Source organism: Cyrtonyx montezumae, unplaced genomic scaffold (assembly GCF_038088225.1).
Source record: "Cyrtonyx montezumae isolate F1298 unplaced genomic scaffold, pur_monq_1.0 scaffold_3, whole genome shotgun sequence".
NCBI classification, from domain to species: Eukaryota; Metazoa; Chordata; class Aves; order Galliformes; family Odontophoridae; genus Cyrtonyx; species Cyrtonyx montezumae.
This window is the reverse complement of record NW_027072034.1, coordinates 51032411-51056267: the sequence shown is the minus strand read 5'-3', so window position 1 is coordinate 51056267 and position 23857 is coordinate 51032411. Positions and strand designations below refer to the sequence as shown.

Here is a 23857-nt window from a genome sequence, read left to right as displayed (position 1 = left end):
GTGCCTAATCTGTAAGAAGTAATAGAAATTAAGATTTCTATTCACAGTAATCCAGTAAGATAGAAATAGTAACACATTTTTCCCCAACTATACTTATTTGGCAAGACCACAATAGAATTTATCAAGATCCTTGACTTCCTTTCAGTTTTCTTTAAATTTTAGTTAAGTTGATAAACTTCAAATTCTCTGAAGTGAATTTTTAATTATTCTTGTACAATTGAGTAAATATCTTGCAATAAATGAACTTATGCATGCTTTTAGATCATTTTTATTAGAAGCATTTTTTCAAGACACTCAGATGTACTGGCAACATAACTTAATTGATACCTGACTAGCAGGAATTTTGTAGTATAGTCAAATCAGACAATGTTCTGGAAGTTCCATCAGACTACAGTGGATTCATCTATAGTATTTGGTTTTGTTTCACTTCACTTCTATCATGAGGTGTGAGTGAATGTAAATATATATCCTCATTTCAGAGTTTGATATATCATCTACAGTGTTCAGAAAATATTGTAACAATGGTGTGATGTTCAAATACCATGTGCATCTATGAATATGTGACTATATATGTGACATTGAAAAAGGGGATACTGCTCATATAAAGCTGAATATTCAAATGAATAATTACATATTTACACATATATATTTTTTTTTTTATAAAATTAACCCCATCCCTATGGAGTACCATCTAGTTTCTCAGGTAGAGAGGTATAAGGGAAGTGTTATGTTACAGCCTGAACTGATGATTGAACAGCTGGTGAAGGGGGTGGCTGGCTCAGGAAGCACAGATGCAAGCAATTCACCTGTTCCTCCCACATGACCTTAGAGTCATATAAGGGCTAGCCTCCAAAAAAAGACCATCTCTTGGATGAAAACCATTTCTTGAGAAGGAGTATTCTATAGCTAGGGACCCAATCAGCAGTCAGGTGAGTCTTCCTATGTATGATTACTGATATTTTTAGCGATACTTTGCATGGTATTGCAAAGAACTTACCAGGAGAGATTTCACTGCATCCAAAGAGCAACAAGAGGGATAGTTTTGTTCTTCAATTTTGAGAAATGACAGATCTTCTATGGAAAATTCAAATGTATTGAGAGATTTTTAGGTTGCATTTGAGGAGTGTTTTTTTTTTCTCCCCTCTCAGAAAAATTTCCTGGATCCAAAATATCACTACTTAGAAAAGAAAAGAGTACATGGAAACACACAAGGGGAATCAGCAAAGCTTGTGTTTGCTAAGCTATCTGTAACTAGGAGACTACAGTATTTTTGGTGAATTGTGATTCAGAACTGGTTAATGTTCTTATTACAGTAGCTTAAGACAAAGCTGGGCTGCCAGCCCAGTGATATAGTGATACAGTGATATAGTGAGACACAGTTCCTAAAATGTGTTTGTGTGTGGTAGGCTAGAGGAGGACCAGACCTGCTGCTGGGAATACTGTTATCACTGTATGAATCAGAGCTGAATGCCTACGTTATGTTTGCTTAAAATGTTCTGGAAGTGAACTGTAGTTTTGTGGGTTTTCATTTATTTATTTATTTTGCTTGTTGGTTGTTGGCCCACCTGGTGGTGGTCAGCCCTTAAATGGTGTTTGGGAGAGGTGGAGCCAGGCTCCACCCCTTCCACTCACACAGGTATATCACCTTCACCTGTGGCCCCATGGCTGACTCAGTGCTCACCTCAGGTGACCAATCAGTGGTTCAGGCCGTGATTCAGCAGTTCCCATACACATGGTTAGTAGCCTGGGAAGGCAGGTCTTGCTAGATTGTTTTGCTGCATTTGCTTAGGTGGTGCTTTTGCGCAGAGCTATAGATTCCCTTTATATGAACTTTCAGCTATACAGCCAGTGTTATATGCTAGCAATATCGTGGCCAATGCTTTATCCCTTTCTCACTCTGGAAAGAGCTTGTCACCTTTTTCCATCCTACTTTTGTTTCTTCTTTTGCATACTTTGTTTTCCCTTCCTGCCCTGAACCGAGGCGGAAGATATCTCCTAGTGCCTTCAACTTCCTTTTGTCTTCCATCCCAGTTCACTCCTTTCCCCTCTTGTCATTATTTTCTTTCCTTTTCTTCCCAGCCACAATGTCACTCACTCTATTATTCTCTCTGTTCTTTCTCATTCTTCCTCTTTTTCTATGCACTTACTCTGTACCAAGCCTCAAAAGCATTCTACAGTTTTTCCTCAATAACTACTTAGGCTAAGTTAGGTCAGAACAAGGACTTTCTAGCAACAGCTGTAATGCTTTAAAGAATGAAAAAAGGGGAAAAACTAAGAATTTTTTTTTTTCCCTTAAGCTTTTATGATGAGAGAACAGTTCTGGCTAATGTAACAAAATGAGGAATGTAAGGAGCTTTCTCTGTCTGGAATTCAGTCTGAGCCTGTGGCGTCAGTAGAAATCTAGTAGGTTTGATCGTAGAGCTGTTCTCCCTTCTGCTTCCTGCACAGCAAATGCAATCTCTACCTGTGGACTCCTGTATCTCAGGAAGCAGTAAGGGGGGAGCAGACTTGGGATTAAATGTTCTTGGTATAGTAAAGCGCTAGCTCCTTTCTTAAGTTTACCTTGAATCTGCCAAATGTTCTCAAAATGCTATACTATTCAAGAAGGATTCAGTTGTACTTTTCTTTTTAATATTAATGAGGGTTTTCTGGATGCTCAAGTCTGCCGTTTGTGCTGAGCTTTTGAATAGATTCATTAGTGTTTTGAGAGTCCTGAGATGGCCTGATTATGGTGATTTGACTCAGGCTCCACAGTAAAATCTCAGGAGTAGCATAAGGAACAGTGAGATTTAACAGTATTCAGATGAAGATAACACTCTTCTCATCAATATATTTATGACAGGTCGACAATGAATTGTGTGTTATGTATTGCCTTACATAAGCAATAGACTTAAAATTATTGGCTGACTGTGCAAGTAGTCTATTGTATTTCCTGTCAGCTTGTGAATGTCTTGGATGACCTCAATGACTAAAAATCAAAGCTAGGCCACTCAAATAGCATTCAGTCATTGTATTGCATTGATTTCTTCTTTCCTCTTCAGATAAGCAAGAATGGTAAAGGAACATTTCTCAGCAGTTGTAGTTACTGGTAGAGTATTGTAACAATGTGCTGGAAATCTCTAAGAATAGTGAATCAATAGAATGAGAGTATCAATGATGTGACTATCTGCCGCCTCTTTTGTTCTCAGTGCTCCCATCATTGCTGGTATTCACTCCCACTCGCTGGAGAAAATCCTTAACTTCTCTAAATCTGCATTGTTTGGCTGCTAGAAAATAAAATATTAATTTTGGTGGTTTTACTTTCTAAAGAGTAGTGTTCAGATGAACGTGCAGTTGCCACTAATGAAGGATCTGTCACCTGCCTTAATACCATTGTTTAACAGTTTTCAGCTCTTATATGGGAAAAATTCTTTTCCATTTCCCATATTCTTTTCTTCTTACTGATTGTTCCTGGTAGTCAAACATAATTACTTGATTATTAACACAGCTCAAAGCAATGATGATTAAGAGAATGTCTCCTCTTTCCCTATTTGTTTTCCAACCTGTGATGGAGCTACTTGCTGAAGACAGCATGAAATCTTTTGTGCAAAAGCTGGAATCCTTTCACTGTCTCTGCAGTTATTTAAATATTCCATTCATTTTATACAATCTCTTTATCATTACATTGAAGAAAATGATTCTTTGTTTATCAGATTTAAAATTTTATTTTGAAATATAGAGCTAAAATTATAAATCTGATATAGAATACAGCTCATTTTCCATATTTCTGAGGTGACAGCTCACTTTCCTTCAAAGTCTTCTAACTTTGAAAAGTGTGTTGTACAAATGGGTTGTTCCTATTTTTCAGGAGCGATTTCTAAGCTGCTTGCATCAGAACCACCCATCTGCATCTGTGAAAGGCAGAATACAGATGGTAGGAAAGACAAGGCCTTGATGCTGTAATATGTAATAGGAGAGGCTCCATCCGTGGTGATACTTGAAAACTGATTCAAGTAGCCTGGGGCAGCCTGCTCCAAGTGGCTGTGCCTGATCAGGAGGTTGGACCAGACAGCCTCCAGAGGTGCCTTCCAGCCTCAGCCATTCTGTTGGAAGTGCTATTTATTCAGTATCTCAAAGAGTAAGAGAGACTGAAGATTCTCCAATAATAGCAAAAATAAAAAATAAAAAAAAATCTCCAGGGTTTTCATGGGAAAATAGTTCATGTAACTTCTATAAATGATTCAATTTTTATTATATATATATATTCACACACGTTGTCAATTTAGTCTGTACATAATCATCTCAGTAATTGTCAGCCCGTATTATTAAAAGCTGTAGGTTTTGTATTAGTACTGCTGTTTGCTTTATGAATAGTCTTTGTTGTGTACTAAGTTATTATTTTTCCTTTTGCTGTTTTTCTCTTAATATATTAGGTGGTATTTGAGGTGAGATTGTTTTGTAAAGAGCAAGGAATGACAGCATAATGCTTTCTTTTTTGGTTGAAAATAAAAGGAAATTTCATTTGAACAGTGGGTTGCAAACATGAAATACTTTATTAAGTAACTAAGAGAGTTGTCTGGTATCCACTGGCCATTAATAATAGCTTTTTGTTCTGTTGAATCCTGATTGTGAGTTGCTAAGCATTCTTCACTGTACCACTTGTCTGTATTAGCATTGTCACCTGATTAAATCTTAGAAATGGCCTTTGTGAGATGATTAGCTCTATTAATACTGTGCTTTCTTTCCTAGTCATAATTTTCTGCGAACTCTTGCTTGGAATAATACTTTTAAAGTCAAATGTGCAGTTAGCTATTTCAAAAGGTTTGTAGTCACAGTTACAAATCAGGACGCTCGTACTACCAGAAATGCATCAGATCTGTAATATCCATTTGGAAATGTATTCTAGTTTAAAAAAAAAAAAAGTTCTGTGCAGAGGTAGAAGATGCTGTAGCACATGAAAAACATAATTCTCGTAGGTCAGTATCTTTTTTTTTCTGACATTACAGAGGGCCTTCTATAGATCTCAGTGTATTTGATATCTTAAATAATAACATACAGAAAAGAATCATAGAATCATAGATTGCTCCAGTTGGATAAGACCTTCAAGATCTGCATCAAGTCCAACCACAAACAAACCATACTACCCTAACTCTTAACAACCCACCACTGAATCATGTCCCTGAGCACCATATCCTGATGGTTTTTAAACACATTCAGGGATGGTGTCTTGACCACATCCCTGGGGAGCATATTCCAGTGCTTAACAACCCTTTCTGTAAAGAAGCTTTTCTTTATATCCAACTTGAACCTCCCCTGGTACAGCTTGAGACCATTTCTCCTTGCCCTGTCACCTTTGAGAAGAGACCAACCCCACTCTCATTGCAATCACCTTTCAGGTATTTGAAGAGAGCAATAAGGTCTCCCCTCAACCTCCTCTTCCCCAGACCGAACATTCTCTCCTCATAGGGCATATTTTTCAGGCCTTTCACAAGCCTTGCTGCCCTTCTTTGGATCTGTTCCAGCACCTCAAAGAAGGTAAATCCATTGCCTTCCAGTCAAGGCTCTGCATTTTGAGGAAAATGCATTTTTGCTGTGGTGAATGATAGCAGGGTTACTGCAGTTAGAGTATTCAGGATCTAAGCAATGTTTAAAATTCAGGCTCACCTGAAGAAAGACAGTATGCTATTCTGTAATTCTTCCACCTTGAAATAAAAGAAGGAAATATAGTATATCATTGTCAGGCAGCTGAAAGAATTATCTGCCTGGCCTTTCAATTATTCCGATTGCCTCAAAGTAAAAAACACCTGCAAGGGCATCCGTTGGGTGGTTGCTGAAGGATCACAAAGAAACATGATTTGAAATTAGCAGCTGAGTGCTCTTGGCACTGTGCCGCACCCATACAAATTTTGTTTAGCTTCCACTAGTATTCCATCCCTTAATCTGTGTTAGAAGAACTTGTTTGTTCTGGAGGGGAGGAAACAACATCTTGCTTATTGTGTGGAAATCATGCAGGACACTTAGATTATTATTATTTTTTTTTTTTAGATTAGGAGGCTGTTGCTATCAGATTAGTGTGTTATATGAACTTGTCAGTGCAAGCATCCATAGGTTGAAACTACCTCCATGTGGAAATACCAGCGATGGAGGAGATTTGTGTTTGCTAAGGTACCAGAGAATTGCCTGAACTCTTTCAAAGTTTCAAATGTTCTAATTTTGAGGTTTTTCTCTCTTTTTCCTCAGGAGAGTCTTCTTTATTAGCTCAGTGAACGTGTATTAATTGCTCAGGAGTTCAGTCTCTGGCAGAGATTCTCTTGGAAAAGTGATTTTAAAAAATAACTCACAATGTTACTGAATATGCTGTACAGTAGCCTGGGGTGGAAGAGAAAGTCTGGTGACAGGAAGGCCTGTAGCGTTTGTTTTTTTTTTTGCCTCTTTTTCACTCTTAATTCCACACAGTTTTCTTTTACCTCATTCTATGATCTCATTTGGTGTTTCTATTAGAGATTATTAAACAGAAATAGCTATTTATATGTAAAACTTTATATGAAGTTGTTGAAGTTTGTTTGCAGCATCAGATTGAATATGTACATTTCACCAGTAAAATGCATCTTTCTCCCATCTTCTCTGCCAATGAGTTCCTACAGGTGTCTGGAAGAAGTCAAAACCTGTATTATAAACACTTTACTTGAAGAGATGTCTGCAAGAAAAAATAAATAAACAGCTTTAGCATTATTAATTACTGAAAGCATTGGAACTCCTTCATGTTTTGTTGCTTTCTGATGAAGCAAGCAGCATTAGGGGTGGATAGCAATAGCACTCTAGAAAATTCATTGTAGTTGTTAACGATTTATGGGCTGGTTTGGCCTGGCTCCATGATGATTGGGGCGGGGGGCCCACACCCCCAGGGAAGAGGAAAAGGGAAGAAGGAAAAGGGAGAGATAGGCTTAAAAACAAAACAGTGGCAATGATCTGAGGAGGAAAACTAATTTACTAATTAAGGAATCGGAATGCAAAATAACACAATATAATATAATACAATCGGAATTGAAGCTAATAAATCAAATAAAATGAGCGAGGGAGTGTCCAAAAAACTGAAGGCCTTATGCTAAACACAGAGGGCGAGATGGCAGCGAGCACCCACTGCTGGATTGATCTGAAATGGAAGAGCCTGTGTCTCATGACACACAAACAGTTTTTATCTTTCCCTCTGAGCGGAAAATGAAAAAATGCAAAGCAACACTAAGTCCTCTGGGGAATGTAGTTCTTCTCTTCTGAGGCAGTTGTACCCAGAGCTATCAATGATCCACAGAGCTGGAGCATTAACTCTTTAACTCCCAATGCACTACACGTTGTGGAATACTGGTAACAAAAAAATCATAAAACCATGACAGTAGTCAATACTCAAATATTAGTGACATAATGTAAATAATGCCCAATGTTTATGAATATTTCTAGTAGTGTTATAGCGTTGTAAATCTTTTTCCTCCTGAACCTCTGATAGCAATTAGAATCTACTCTATTTGATATGGAGACTTTCATAATGAGATAGCAGCAGTAATATTTTTCTCATAAATATATTGAGTTGTTGCGAAAATAAGTGTCTTTTCCAATAATGTTTTCAGGTCTGCTATTGAAGTGAATTTTTAAGAACAAAAGATGTATTTGTCTTGACTTGTCTCCTTGAAGGAGCGGAAGGAGGGAAAGCAAAGTGCATTATTAATGCTGTGCATTTCTCATGTAGTTCATCCATACCAGTCTTTCAAATTCATCTGAATCCATTAATGTTATTAATTGCTGAACATCTCATATGGGAGTTGAATATCCCTTTTTATTTAAGAAGTGTAGAGAATGTTACTGTAAACCAAAAGACAGATATGTCTGAGTGAGCTTTGTTTTAGTATAAGCATTATGCTGCCTTTTTTTACATCATGCCTTTTACTTATAGTTTGTTTTGACATTGTCATCCAAAGAAGTCTGCCTTTTTATGTTCTTCCACAAATGTTGTCTAATAGATGTTTCTGAGCAATTGCTTAATAGGCTCTATGATTACAGCATTATTCTTTCTTTATGTAAAATACATCTGAATTGTGTCTGTGTGTCCAGTTCCATTCTGCATCTGTGTTCATGGTTTAGATACCAATAGAATCTCTTTCTAAGGTGTTTTTTTTTTTTTCAAATAAAAGAATTAAGAAGAAACTTCATGCATGGCTGAACAAATGTGTGAGAAAATCTTTAACAAATCAAAATGGGTAAATAACCTATTTAAAAATAAATGAATAAATAAGGGTTGGCAGTGGCTAACACTATGGACCTGTCATTGTGATCCAGAAGGCTCCACTTTACAAAGAAATCTGAATACGCGCATAGGAACTTGCTATTTTAAGTAGTTTTTGTTAAGTGAAGAACAGTTTCCTGTTCCTGCATTCACTGTGTGTTATTACAATTCTAGATATCCTATTCAAATAGCTTGGATTGAAGGAACATTAAGACCCACCCAACTCCCTGCTGTGGTCAGGACTGCCCCCCACCAGCTCAGCCTGCCAGGGCTCCCTCCAATCTGGCCTTGAGCCTTTCCAGGGATGGGGCACCACAGCTTCTCTGTGCAGCTGTGCCAGGGCATAACTGCCCTCTGGGGAAAGAATTTCCTTCTAACATTTAACCAAAATCCTCCCCCGTTTTGGTTTATAAGCAGCGTTGGCTCCTAACTGCAGCATATTCTCTCTCGAGAAAAAAAAGACACTACGGAATGGATGGTACGAGCCAGGGATATAGACCTCAGAAAAAGTGATTATTAAGGGACCTGTAGGCTTTTAGAAGTATATAATTCTAAGGAACAGAATACACGCAAACAGGTGCTCTGAGTAAGGTTAAATTATTTTAAGTAGCTTGTGGCTTTTATCAATAATATTGTAGTATTTTCCTGAATCATTCTAATATATTCTTTACTTGTCTCTGACAGATGAACGGGAAGATGTTCAAAAGAAAACATTCACAAAATGGATAAATGCGCAGTTTGCTAAGGTATTTGTTATTATTATTATTTATAAATCAAAATGTTTCATATGTATTTATTTTTAAAAATATTCCTTCACTGTGGCTTATTTTTTCAAGATATTAATGATAATTTTCAGGTATTGCTGAATACAGCTGACTGATATATTTAGAAAAATATTCAAGATTTATTCCCCATTATTTCCATAGGAATTAAAATGCAGGAAGGTATTGTCTTCTCAACGACTCTCTGCATTGAATTTCTTAAACCTCAGACTAGTTATGTGGATATATAACTTTTTGTTGGTCTCTGTTGTTATGTTCCTGAAGTACTGAGGAGTTGCTTCTGTTGGGCCTGTCTCTTCTTGCCTCTAGCTGCAAATGCAAATTTAAAAAAAAACAAAAACGAGATGAGTTGGAAAGCAGCAAGGTCAAAGATAAGACGTAATCAAGTCAGCAAATGATCAAAGTCTATTATATTGTTTTGAAGTATTTATCTTTGTGAACTCTTAGAGAATGGTAAAGATCTGGGGGAAGGGAGGGAAGAAAAAAACTAATTTATTGAAGAAGCTCCCTCTCACCTTGGCAGTATATAATAGTTCTATCTTTAATGCCCAGTAAAAACTGAGATGGAGCTATTATTTGATTATGATTTTTTTGTTTGTTTGTTTCTGGCAGATAATTACCAAATTATATTTTCCAGCAATAAAATAAATCAACCTCATAATCTGTAATTTTATCTGCTAGGTAATAATTGGCAATAGAGAATAGTGAATTAGCAACTGTGGTGTATTTTTGTTTAGTCCGGTTTTTATTAGGTCCTACCTGATTCTTCTCATTAAAAATGAGAGTAAAGGTAATTTGAATATAACCACTATGATTTTGAAAAACATACTCAGCAGTGGTGCAGTAAAACAAGGAGCCCCACGTAATTTTTCCATGGTTTGGAGCTTTTCCTGACAGTGACTGAAGTGATTTAGACAGCTGAGCGCAGATGTCCGGCAGTTTGGAGGAAAGAATCAGGAATTCAGCCTTGAAGAAATGGTCTCACATTGATCAGTGAATTATGAAAAAAATGTTAAGTACTGTATTTAGGACAGATGTTAAATGTGCGCATACAAAAAGAGGAGTAACTGGGCTGGCAATAGTAAAGCAGAGAAAAGCTCTGAAAAATGTGTTGAATCACAAACAGAATGAGTCACCAACATAACGCTATTGAAAAAGGGAAAAAATTATTAGACTGGGATAATGGAAGTGCTTGACAGAGGGTGTAAGGTGTAATTATTTTATTTTACTTGGCAAGAGTGAGACTTGAGCTTGAATAATGTACTGAGATCTGTCTTCTACATACAAAGAAATAGGTTAGATTAGATGACTGTTTCTGGGGCTAGCTTGAAATTTATTGCCTGTTAGGCTTTGTTACAATCACGGGAATGATCGCAGAACACTGTGAATAACTGTTGCTTCTATACCTGAAGAAAGTACGATTTTCTTAGAGCAGTGCTGGCTCAGAAACTGTTGTTTTATGAAGTATCAAAGCCTGTAATTATTGAGGAAAAATAGAGCAAGTCCAAAATCGGCAACAAGAATTGTGGTGAAATTTTGAACTATGGGCAGGTGTTGTTAGACCCAGTCATCTGAATGATCCATATGTATTTTCTCTAATTCTAATTCAGTGGAGTGTACATAAATGGTATTTTAGCTACCTCTCACTTCAATTCTATAAATAGTATTTATGCCTGTATTTGAACATGAGTTAATCAGCATCTCTGAGAAATGCTTTATTTGGACTGTAAAGAAAACCTCCTAAACAGTCCAATTAGAGTTTTACTCTGCCTCATGCATCAGCTATGTTTTGGAGAGGGTCTTTTTATGCCAACAATCAGACTGTGGAGGAAAAAAAACAACAAACACACCACCTTGATCTTTAAATCTTGGACAAATCACTCTCATCCTAAAACATTGTTGTGTGGAACACCAGAAAAGTTTCAGAATAGTTAGTCTGGAAAGCTTAATAACTGCTGGCTGCCTAAGTGGTATACATGCAGAAAATATGGTTTGCTCCTCAGTGCAAGCATGTACCACATAACTTTTATTTCTAGCTAGGATTTTCAGGACAAAAGTAGACAAGTCTCTGATTCTATTCTTCTGTAATGTATGTGGTCATGGACAATAGCTGTGCAGTGTTTTGTATTTCTATTATTGTATTTCTGACTCTTCTAGTGACCAATATGTCTTGGGAATGGTGGTCTTTGAAACATCGAAGTCTCATCTTCATGAGAAATCCTACAGTTCATAACCCCTTTCTCTCATGTCCTGTTTACAGTGATTCAAATTTATCCCTGTTTTTTTTTTCTGGGGAATTGATTTCAGGTTATAGGCTACTCCCTGATAATGATTTCTCATCATTGTTAGCTTTGTAAAAGTAGAATTGGTTTGCACTCACTTCCGTGTGGTTGTAGAGGTGCTGTCTGAAGAAAATTGACATAAGGGTTCTGAATTCAGTACACAGGAAAATGTTACGTTGCACATCTCTGTTATCTGTGAGTGGTGAAATCACAGCTGTCAATCAACTATATAAATATTTGAGTCGAATTGTTTTAATGTAATTCACATCCCCCCCAAAAAACAAACAAACAAAAAACTCTATTTCTGGAGTAAAACTAAAAATTTTGTGAATGTTCTAGATTTTTATTTGTATTGGGTTTGTGCTGAACTACTCCACAAATTGTATTCCTTTCCTGGAAATTCAGTGTCTATAGACTGTCAGTGCTACTACTCTTATAATAAGCTTTGAAAATATTCACATTTATAAGCTGCGTTCACGTGACTACCTGGTAAAGTAAATGTAAATAATGCTTTTAATATGAGGAATAGTAAATTATTGAAAATATTTTTATAATATAATAATTAGCATATCCTAAGAACCCACATGTATGCTAACCAAAAAAAAAATCTATTTATTCAAGTCATAGACCCAAAGGGGGGGTAGTAGTTCTTTTTCTGGCAATGCGTCTAGTGTCACTGCAGTTGGAGCTAGTGTAAATACTTTAAACTCAGAGGCTCTGAGTTCAGCAGTGAACTCTAAGTTAAGGAATCAAGTCTGTAACATGAGAGATTCATAACAAAATCTCAAAACATCATGGCTGTTTTCTGCCTGTGATGTGCAGACTTTAACAACCTGCTAAAGTTCTACCAAGCGATCATAAAATCACCATGGTTGGAAAAGACCTCCAAGATCATCTAGTCCAACCATCTTCCTGCCATCAATATTTCTCCACTAAACTGTATCCTTCAGTACAATATGTAAATGTTGAACACCTCCAGGAGCAGTGACTCAGTTGGCTCCCTGGACAGCCCATTCCAGCAGCTGACCACTCTTTTACAGAATATTTTTTTCCTAATATCTAATCTGAGCCAGCCCCTGAAGTACAGGAAAGCATACCTAGACCTGTCTCGAAGATTACAAATGCTGTGGGTGAAAGCACCTCTCTTTTAACACTTCTGTTTGCTTGTTGAATTGAGTGCTTTAAATTGACAAATGGGAAAATTGTAGTTGCAGGTCTCTAAAACCTTCTCAAAAAAGGTTTTCTCTAATTCATACAATTTTTACTAACCAAAAAGTAGATTATGCATAAATTCTGAGCTTTAAAGATTACAGTGTGTGAATCATCTAAATAGGCAAGTCATTGTTGTTTCAGAAGGATAGGCCAGAAGTTGGCTGTTAATGTTTGTGAGACAAGACACTTTGTAGTTGACAAGTATAGGAGAACTGGCGAATGTAGTCCAAGAGATCTTTGTGTTTTCCTTGTTCTAATTGTACAAAATGTGTATTATTTTCTTAGTGATATCTTCTTGATTTACTGTCTAAATGACATGCAGTACCTTGAAAGTCAAAGCAAATTTAAGCATGTGGATCATATTAATTTAATACTTTATTCAGTAACAGATTTTCTTTGTCCTCAAAAGAAACTTATTTATAAAATAATGAGGTTCTGCAGGGTGTACATAATGATAGCACAGGAACATATTGTAACCTAGTTTTTAATAATGGAACTATAATTAGAGATCTCATAAAATACATGTCTACTGCTGAATATGATATCTTTAGCTCTCATTTCAAACTTCTAAAACTTCTGATAATGTAAATGAAACAGAATTCTAACTGTATTTTGGGAGAATGCTAAAATGTCATGATATTTCAAATGCAGCAGTTGTGTGCTGAAACTCTGAAACTTCCACAACAGTTACTTTAAAAATGCATCTACCATATTTTATATGAATTTCAGGCCTCATCAGTTAAATATTTTTTTGTTCTCATTGCATAATAGGCTTCAAAATAGAAAACGTTTATGAAGACAAATATTTTACTACTTACATGTAGAAAAGAGATTGTTAATGTCAGTTAATTTTAAATCCAAATCTGAAAATTCCAGCATGTGCGCACACTCACACAGGAAAAAAAGGACACAAGAAAAGAAAATTGCTGTCTCTATAATCAAATGCTGGCAATTTATTTTGTACCCTCATTATGGAAAAGATGTCTCAAAGTGCTGACAATTTTAATGTCAGCAGTACAAGTATCTATTTTCAGTACAGATGAGAGAATCGCCTAAACAAGATCAGTTTTGGCAGCTTGAATTTTGTTATACCTTTTTACAGATGATGCTTTCAAGCTTACATTCCACAGTTTAACATACAAGTGAGTATCATAAAGGAGTGCTAATTTGTGAATGTGTTTTGATCTGCAGTATCAAAAATCAAATGACCACTAAATTACTTGTAAATTCAGAGGTCTAAACCAGGTTATCCACGTTTCTACTACAAAAGTTTAGAAAATTCCACTGCTTAATCAAAGAAGACAATAAATACAAGAGTATATTTTTGCTGCAGATACTGGAATAACTGATATTCAATGATCAGCAACAGTTAAAAAAAAAAAAAAAGGATGATTTGGAAGGGGAGGGAAGTGGGTTATTTATTTATTTATTTTCATTGTTTCTGTACTTCATAGAGTCATAGCATCACCAAGGTTGTAATAAGTCCTCCATGACCTCGCAGGTCAAAGGTGATTTTGCCCCTTTACTCTGCTGTCATGAGGTGCAACCTGGAGTATCTGGTTCTGGGGCCCCCAACGCAAGAAGGACATGGAGCTGCTGGAGCAGCTCCAGAGGAAGGCCACGAAGATGATAAGAGGGCTGGAGCACCTCCCCTAAAAGGACAGGCTGAGAAAGTTGGGGCTCTTCAACTTGGAGAAGGGAATGCTTCAGGGGATCTTTATAGTGGCCTACCAGTACCTGAAGGGGCCTACAGGAAAGCTGAGGAGGGATTTTTGGCAGGTTCATAAGTTCATAAGTACATAAGGTTGGAAAGGACCTATAAGATCATCTAGTCCAACCATCCTCCTATCACTATCTCTACCCAACTACTAAATTAAGTCCTTTAGCACCTCATCTAAATGCTTCTTGAACAGCGCTAGGGATGGTGCCTCAACCACCTCCCTAGGCAGGCCATTCCAGTGCCTGACCACTCTTTCAGAAAAGAAATGCTTCCTCAGGTCTAATCTAAATCGGTTGTGACAGGACATGAGGAAATGGATTTAAAATGGATGGGGGTCAATTTAGACTAGACATTGGGAAGAAATTCTTTACTAGAGGGTAGTGAGACCCTAGAACAGGTTGTCCAGAAAGGCTGTGGATACCCCCTCCTTGAATTAAATTTGAAGCCAGGCTGGATAGGACTTCAAACAACCTGGTCTAGTGGGGGTGTCCTTGTCTGTAGCAGAGAGGTTGGAACTCGACAGTCTTAAATATTGCTTCCAACCCAAACCACTCTGATCATCTAGTCCAACCCTCTACCTACTACAAATATTCCCACACTATGCAGTGTCCCTCAGTACAACATCTAAATGTTTCTTGAACACCTCCAGGGATGGTGGTTCAACCATCTCCTTGGGCAGCCTGTTCTAGTACGTCATCATTATTTTGGAAACAAAATTTTTCTTAATATACAGTCTGAACCTCCCCTTGCTCAAATTGAGGCCATTCCTGCTAGTCCTTTCACTAGTTACACAGGAGAAGAGGCTGACCCCCTTCTCACTGCAACCTCTTTTCAGGGCAGCTGTAGAGAGCTATAAGGTTTCCCATAAGCCTCCTCTTCTCCAGGCTGGAAAACCCAGTTCCCTCAGCTGCTCCCTGTAAGACCTGTGTTCCCGACCCCTCACCACCTTTGCTGTCCTTCTCTGGACATGATCCAGAGGCTCAGTGCCCTTCTTGTAGTGAAGGACCCAAACTTGAACACAGTTCTCAAGGTATGAACTCACCAGGGGTGAGTACAGGGGGACAATCACCTCCTTCCACGTTTTTTTTTCTTCTTGCTGTTTCTAAGCAAAGCAGAATATGAAATGAAGTTAAAGATGCTCAGTATTTCATTACTCAGCATCATGGAAAAACTAGACCGTTCAATAAGTTGCTCTTTTAATGGAAAAACTGAAGCTATGAAAAATTGCAGCTTTTTATAATCATATGGAGAACAAGGAAGGGGGCAGTTTTATGTGGTGACTGTGGAATTAGATTTCTGTTAGTGTAGTAATTGTGTGAAGAAATACTGTAAAGGGAGAAGCTGTGTCAAAGGAGGTAAGATTGAATGCCTAATTTAAGATGTGAGTGGCTAGTAGAATAACTAATTCTCAGCAGAACAAAATACATTTTATTGCTTATTCCTTTCTTTAAATAACGGCAATATGGTATACCCAGGGAGAATGGGAACCCAGAAGGAGACTGTCACAATGTTAGTCAGACCACGTAGCAGTCAATCTCGCAATTACCCAGCGGTTGTATGTGGTCTATATGGTATACCGTGAGATGTCAGTCTTGCTTCTTCCCTTTATTTTCAGTTCATGTGCAACCTAAAGTTATTCAAGATTCCCATTCATTTTAATGATTTCTTGAGATTATAGCTTAAATGCCTTCTGCGTATCCTATAATATAATACTGGCACAAATGAAATGTTTACTGACCTTTTGAGGAATTATGTCAAATATTTGAGCTATAGAGAGACTGAACTTCACTGTAATTGACATCTGGTAGAGAAATTTGCACTACTGCTTTTGTTCATAAAATTTTGTGCAATTACTCAAAATGAGATTGAATTAAAACAAATAAGGAAAGGCACATAATGACAAAGTGAACTCCATGTTGTGGGGAGGGAAGTAGATTGGTGAAGTAGGGAAGATGACATTAATTTCATTTGTAACTTCTGTGAAAATATACTAGCCACTGTGACTAATCTGCTTAAAACTACATCAGATGAGCTTCATCTCTTGAGCCACACTTTTGGACTACAGCTAATAACCAGGAAAAAAAAGCTGGATGAAAGGGGCTTGGCAATGATTCACAAAAGGCATAGGTTGAAAATGTTCATGATTAATCCTGTCCAAAGTACCATTTCAGCAATTAACATATTAGTCATTATAAGGCTGCTTAGATGGGTTTGTGAACAGTACGAAAATTAAAATTAAATCATCTGCTTAGGTGTTTAGACTGGTGTGTTGAAGCTTCGCTTGTATCTACTGATATACTGTATTTCCTAAAAACAGAACAGTAGTTGCAAATGCATTACTAAAAGAAACTTAGAGCAGATACCTAACTTGCATATAATAGAAGTATTCAGTAAGGTTGGGTGGGGAGTATAACGTTTCAGTTTCTAGAATTGTTGTCAAACTAGAGTATCAACCTGTGCAGGATAAACTTCAATATCATTCTGGTAATTCCAGAAAAGCTAATTCACATAGCTGTGGTGCTCTAGCAATTTATACAGCATTTACTTCATACACAAAAAGTCTATAATAAAAACAGAGTAAATAAAACTTAGTTGAGGTCCACGTTGCCACTGATTAGCCTGCAGTCATTCCCAGCCAAAAGTATTTACATCTAGCTCAGTATTTATACAGTATGTTAAACCAGTACCTGACACTACGATGTGAATGTATTCTCAATCTGTGTAATTCATCCAGGCTTTAACAGGGTTTTGGTTTTTTTTCAGTGAAAAGACAAAAATCAGACTGACTTCTTATGTTGTCTGATACTGTTCTTTTGTGAAGGTGAAATTAGAAAAGACAGGAGGAATTTGAACTTTTTTTTAACCAAATGCAGATAAGGCTTACTTATTTGTTCCCAATTGAAGAAAAAAGGAAAAAAAGAAATCTTACTCTTTTAAGTGATAAAGAAAAAATTGAGGAATGTTTCATTTACCAAGTCATGAAGAAGAATATATTGCTGTAATTTTACTGTGAATTCACGCTATGGTTTTCTTTAAAAGCTTCTGGTTTTGTGTTTCAATTTCATTTCCTGAATTGGGTCTGTAGTGTTATGCTGAATTTTGCCAAAAGCAGAGATGTGCTCCATTCTTCAGAGGATCACAATTTTGAATATGAATGTCAATGAGCAAAGAGTTATCACATGTAAGAGAAATTCAGCATAGATTTATATATCCACCTCTTATTAATCTAGAGCACTGATTCCAGTGCAAATAAAAGATGGAGTGTCATTTAAATCCTGAAGTTGCCTCTGTGGCAAAACTATAATCAAATCTTTAATTTCCATGTATTAAAAGTGCATATGGTAGATAGAAGCTTAATCCATTACCTAAGATTACTTAAGGAGCCATTTATTACCTCCAGCTTCAGCTTATTTTTTCCCCTAGAAAACTTTCAGAAAATTGTGCATTGAAAATTGCATCATGCCTGTAATAAATCCATAAAAACCTTTCCATTAGTATTATTTGCTATTAGTAAGACACCAAGCTTGATATTCATCTGTCCTAAATACCTAATTAAGTCTATTCTGTCTCGTTCTCTGTTGCCAGCCTTTTAAAATGCTACTTACATTGAATGTTAGGAGAAAGAGAAGTTTACTCAAGTGGGAGCCAAATGCCCTTCCTCCTCTATAGTGTGACAAATAACCAGAATGCTTGTTGAAGATTACTAGCGCTTAACTTTGTTTTCAGCTCTGCATAACCAACATTACCCTTGAGTTATATACTATTTTGAAAGTCTGGGCTTCTTTCTGTAACCTTTCTGTAACGTGTCCTGGAAAAGTGCACTAAAGGCCTATCGTGTCTATTCTGTATTACTGAAACACGTGGAATTGTAGGGATTTGAAGGGACTACTGGTAATTGCAAATCATAGAATGGCTTAGGTTGGAGGGACCTCAAAGCTCACCCAGCACCAACCCCTGCCGTGGACAGGGCTGTCCCACACCAGCTGAGTCTGCCCAGGGCCCCATCCAACCTGGCCTTGAGTGCCTCCAGGGATGGGGCAGCACAGCTTCTCTGGGCAGCTGTGCCAGGGCCTCACTGCCCTCTGGGTAAAGAATTCCAGCCTCACATCTAACCTAAATCTCCCCTCTTTTAGTCAAAACCATTCCCCCTTATCACCTAGCAGCTATGTACAATGTCAGTGCACTCCTGCTTGTGAGATCCTTCAAGTACTGGAAAGCTGCAGTGATGTATCCCTGGATCCTCCTCTAAGCTAAACAATCACAACTCTTAACAATTCATCACAAGAGGGACGTTGTCCTCTGATGCTCTTTGTGGCCCACCTTTGGACCCACTCCAACAGCTCCACATTCTTCCCTTAGGGGTGCTTCAGACCTAGATACACTACTCCAAATGGGGAGTACCCACAGGGTCAGGGGACAATTTTCTCTCTCTTCCTGCTGCCCACCCCTATTCTGATGTAGCCCAGGGCACCACTGGCATTCCAGGCTGCAATAGCACACTGTTGTCTTGTGTCCAGATTTTCTAATCTGCAGGGCTTCTCTCAATGATTTCTTCTCCCAGTCTTCGCTTGTATCTAGGATTGCCTCAGTCCAGAAATAACACCTTGCACTTGACCTTGTTAAACATCATTAGATCATCTAGAGATCATCTAGTCCAAAGCATTTCTATTTGTTGTTGTTGTTGTTTTATTATTTTTTTTTGAGGACAAATGCTGTTTAAACCAGGTACAGAGAATACATTTGCATTGTGAAATGTTAAATGATTTGGATATCTCCAGAATATAAAAGTGTTGGACAGAGTGTATGCTCTGAATTGTTTGTGTTCATCTGTGGTGAACTACCTGTTAGGTCTTCAGTATTTGTAAACTTGATGGCTTCTTATATTTTGTCTCCAAAGAAAATTCTTCATCTCACTGCTGGCAAAATACTGAGAGCATGTCCTTGATCGATATAATACGTATCAATATTTAACTCTGCTCAGCGTTGCATCTTGGATGCTGGCTGGGATTAAAATATAAGAATAATTCTTTTGCATTTGCTATAGAAGCATGGAACACTGGACACTGCTTGGTGTCTCAGTGCAGCACAACAAAAACAAAGTGCTGGTTAAGAGGGAGGTCTTCTCTATTTTCTCAGCCCTTGCTAACTTCAGAAGTGCAAGCTGCATGACCTGCTGTGGCAGTCACTCAGCTGGAGATGCCTTTAAAACTGTCAGTACTAGTCCCTTTCAATGAAAACCTAGAAGGTACAAAAATCCATGTGGTTATGCTTCAAATACTCAAAAACAGACATCTGAAGTAAACAAAAGACTGATGGGACTCTCTGCATTGTTTGTGCTTGTGGTTTTTTATTTTATTTATTTTATTTTTTAACAAGTTGATGCTCAAACGTTGGAGGTGTCACTGGGTGTGCATGAAAGAGATGGGGTTTTCGAATGGTTCCCTTCTACAGCATTCTCCCATTGCTAGGGGACTTTACAACTTTGCCTGCTTTTTTTTTTTCTTCCTCAGACTGTCTAAATGACCACAATTAAACAAGACAGCTCTTGGAAAGCAGGCTCTTTTCACTGTGATGAGAAGTGATACTTCCCTTTTCACTCAATTATCTGCAGATCTTTCAGCAGGTTCAGGGAGGGTAGTTATTTGCCATGCCCCTCAGCTCTGCTCCCTCGACTGCACAAGCAGCGTCATGTTTGCTCTGCTTTCCCTTTGTCTGTGTAAATTTAAAATAGCTACAGTTCAGTCTGCACAAGAGCTTTACATCCATTTTGGAGCCTGATCCATCCTGGGCTGAGCATGGTGGTGGGCTGGCAAGCTCTGGGCCAGGTGATGCATCCAGCCTGTGATATTGCACAGCCCTCAGTAGGGAAATCTTCACTGGTTAGAAAGCATTAAACAACTCTGACTACTACAGTTTAGTTACTGAAGATGATGTAACATTCTTGATATCTTTTATTTGCACATACAAAGGTCACGCTTCTTTTCAGAATCGAATTTTATGGCTTAAAATGTTTTCCATTGTAAGTGATTTCCTTTCCAAAAAGCATACCAACAGATTATCTTAAACAATAGGTATCTGCATTGTAATACATTTTTACTGTTAGAAACATTTCAGTGACTACAGATTACATTTTTAAACATTTTTACAACAATGTAATGTGCTAGATTTTTAATTTTAAACTTCAGAGCAGATTAGTCGAATTGAGTAGCTTGACTAAAATATATATGCTCTTATTATGTTAAAATCATTTGTCATTGCATTGTTTTTAGAGTCATTCTCGCGGAATAATGAAAGCATCCCTCAAATGCATTAGGCTTCCCAAAGCAGGCAAAGCAATCATTCCTTTTAGCAATAGAGGGCACTGGACTTTCATTTCTAATCTGTTTTACTGGGGAAGAAAACAGTCAAGTTAAATCCATTGCACTCTTTCACATTTTCCTTCTCAGATTTGGACTTGCACCTCATAGTCTTCTCTTCAAATCCCCATATTTTTTCAGTGCATTTTCTTTAAGTGAAAAGGATTCATCCAAGTAAAATTGAATATCTGCTGTCCTCTTGAAGTTATTATTGTGTAAGTATCTTCCAGGGAAGTAAAAAAAGCAAGTTAAATATAGCACTACAATATTGGTCTCAGTGGTGCATATGTCTAGCTTGCAAATTTGTAAACATTTACAAATTTGCATGATTGTTGCTGGCAGTCGACATCATCGTTTCCATGCTCTGAATTCATTACCATTGCATCTAATCATCTTCAAAACCTCCAAAGCAATACTCTTCATACAGGCAAATAAGGCTATGGTAGATTTATACTTCAGTTGGAAGTTCAAAGGTAAAAACACGAGGAGAAAAACTTTTTGGAGCTACCATAGCCACTTATCTCAGTGTCCTCTTTTGTAATCATGCTGAAACAAATTCTATTAATCCTATTAAACCCTAATCATTCCTCCTATCTGCAAAACAGACATCACGTATCTAAGGTTCAGTGGAGAGAGGAGAAGAGGAACAAGCACAAACACCTATCCAGCATTCCTCCTTGTGTTGGTATCATGACATGCTAGTTAGTGAGGCTGAAAGCCAGGGAGTAACTCATCTAACAAACACTAGCCCAGTTGTATGCAGTAACCCACAGGTAGGGCCTGCGGTGAGTCACTGGCATCCCCTGCTGCTTTGTATTGTTTGAAAACTTCTTCTGCCTGAGGTTGTAAGTGCATCTTTTGCCTCTCAGATGTGCGCACTTCTTTCCAAGGCCTGCCTTTGAGATCAGGAAGTTTGGAACCTCCACCTATGTGAATGCATAAAATGTTTTCCAAAAAGCAAGTGAAAAACAAAGCCTCTCAACCCCCCAGATACAGAATTTTAGACAGACTGCATTCATGTTACAGAGTGCATTCTTGGATTTTGAAGTTTCACTGTTGTCAATGGTCCTATCCCAGTTCTGTAAGTACTTATATTTTTGTGGACAACTTTATTATGCTTTGAGTTACCTGTGTAAAGACTTTCTGTACTTTCAAAGGATATTCTGATGGACATGATTTTATGCCCAGTAAAAACTGAAGTTTGTTTTTTAAAATCATATGCCTGTATTTTAGGTCCTACTATGGCATGAAGACTTTATTAGAAATTATAACCTTATTTGTATACAGTTGCAAATAACTTTATTAGTACAAAACCTTGGATATCTGATCTTTTCATTTCTCAAGGTGAATATTCAAATCTTGGTTGTGTTTCTGGCCCAACACCTCAAGAATGTGTGCAGTTATTGCAGCTGCTTATCTCTGTGTTATCCCTGATCATATTTTTGGGCTCTTTTGAAGGATAAAAATTTTTATCTTGCAAGCAATTATCTGCAGATACTTCCCAGTGGCAGTGGTAAAATTGTCACAGGTATCCTAACAAGTTTTTGCTTAGATAATTAGTTATTATTAAAAACAAACAAATAAATAAACCAACAAAAATCGTCTTTTTTCCTGCTCTGGAAAGGTTACCTGATTTGTAAATCTTCTCTTTCTTCTGTTATAGCATCATAGTCTAATTAAATATTGATATACACATCACTGACTTTGCTAATACTTTCAATTTCTTCAAAGTTCTACATGACAGGCGTTATTATACAGAATAGCCATTTTTCTTCTCCATCTGCTTTTCATAGCGTGTTTGATTGATTTGCCAGTTTAAACCCATCACATTTACTTCCTGGCAATATTAGTATGAGGGCACACACTGCTGACATAAAAATAGGATGCTTTTAGTGTTCTCAACTACTTAGTATTGGTTGAAATTATGAGCTTAGAGAATTTGTAATTTTTTTTTTTAAATCATCTTAACACCATATAATGCCTTAACATAAAATTTATATAAGATTTCTTTTTCCTTCTCACATGTCTTTGGATACTGAAGCAGTGTTCAAGCAATTTCTTCTAGTATTTTTTACCTGTGGGAAAGATCTGAAAATATTTATTCTATTAGTTTGTAGTCTTTAAACTTCAGCTTAAATCATCTTAGAAGTAAGGAGTCTAATCATTCATATAAACTAAATGAGCATTTGTTTTCTTACCTGACTCTGTCTTTGCTATCTAAACGTTATATATTAATTTTACATACTATATTAAAAGCTATGCTGATGTCCAGTACGAGTGTTAATTAAAAGATGTATCTCCTTGAGGTAGTTAGAAAGAATAAAGATGTTCTCCATATATTTGAACTTATATCCAAGTAAGGAAAACAAAAAAACATGTCTATGAAAATCTGCAGTTAATAATAAGGGAATCAAAACTTCTGGATTCTTTATTTTGGTGAGGTTTTGTTTGTTCTTGTTGGCTTGATGGATTTTTTTTTCTTTTTCTTTTTTTTTTTTTTAATTTTTGTTTGTTTTTGACAGCTTTTATACTGTCTTTAAGAATTAATAAAACGGTCTTTTTCCAATTCCTCACTTGCCTAAAGCATGGCAGAGAGTGCATAGCAGGCTATTATTAGATCATCAGTCTTTATGTGTCATGAGCATATAAGTCACCAAGTCACTCTGACTCATTTGTGTACTGACTGCAGGACCCACCACCTTTTCAGTCATCAGTGACGTCAGATAATCATGGTCTCCCATGGGGCCCAGCAGATGTGAGGGTGATCATGCTGCTGCTGGTGATGACAAGGTGCACTCTTACCAAGCTGAATCTGTCTCTGTACATGCAGCTTCCTATTTTGGTGGCTGGCTCTTGCCATGGTCTCCTTTGGGGTTTCCAAATGTTACCTAACATGGGTAACCATGGGTGATCTAGGCAGTCTAGGCATCACACATTTCCCATTTGGATATTTCCTTATTCGTCTTGCCATGATTTTATCCATTTGTCATTAGTTTCCAGAAGGTAGTGTATTAAATCACAATAATGGCTAGCAGTTGTGTTTTATTAGCACTGGAGTAGCACTCACCTTAAACCTATAGTTTGTATGACTGTCTAGAGCAAACTTGAGGTGGTAAGGGATGGCCACATACTCAGTGTAGAAATACTCATGGAATTTTAGACTACAGACTTGCAGCTAAATTATTCCCACTTTTGCTTACTCTAAAGGAGCCGAAGAAGCCTCCTACATTAATACATTTGTTTACACAGTG

The 23857-nt window shown here is 37.2% G+C and overlaps 1 protein-coding gene across 10 annotated transcripts in view; it reads left to right on the top strand.

The window, feature by feature from the left end:
- DMD (dystrophin) overlaps positions 1-23857 on the top strand; it is a 961436-nt gene that overhangs the window by 101028 nt on the left and 836551 nt on the right. For all 10 annotated transcript variants that reach the window (XM_065741536.1, XM_065741534.1, XM_065741531.1 and 7 more), the window contains exon 2: positions 8939-9000. In XM_065741536.1, coding sequence (XP_065597608.1) covers positions 8939-9000 — 62 coding nt within the window. The remainder of the gene's footprint in view (positions 1-8938; positions 9001-23857) is intronic.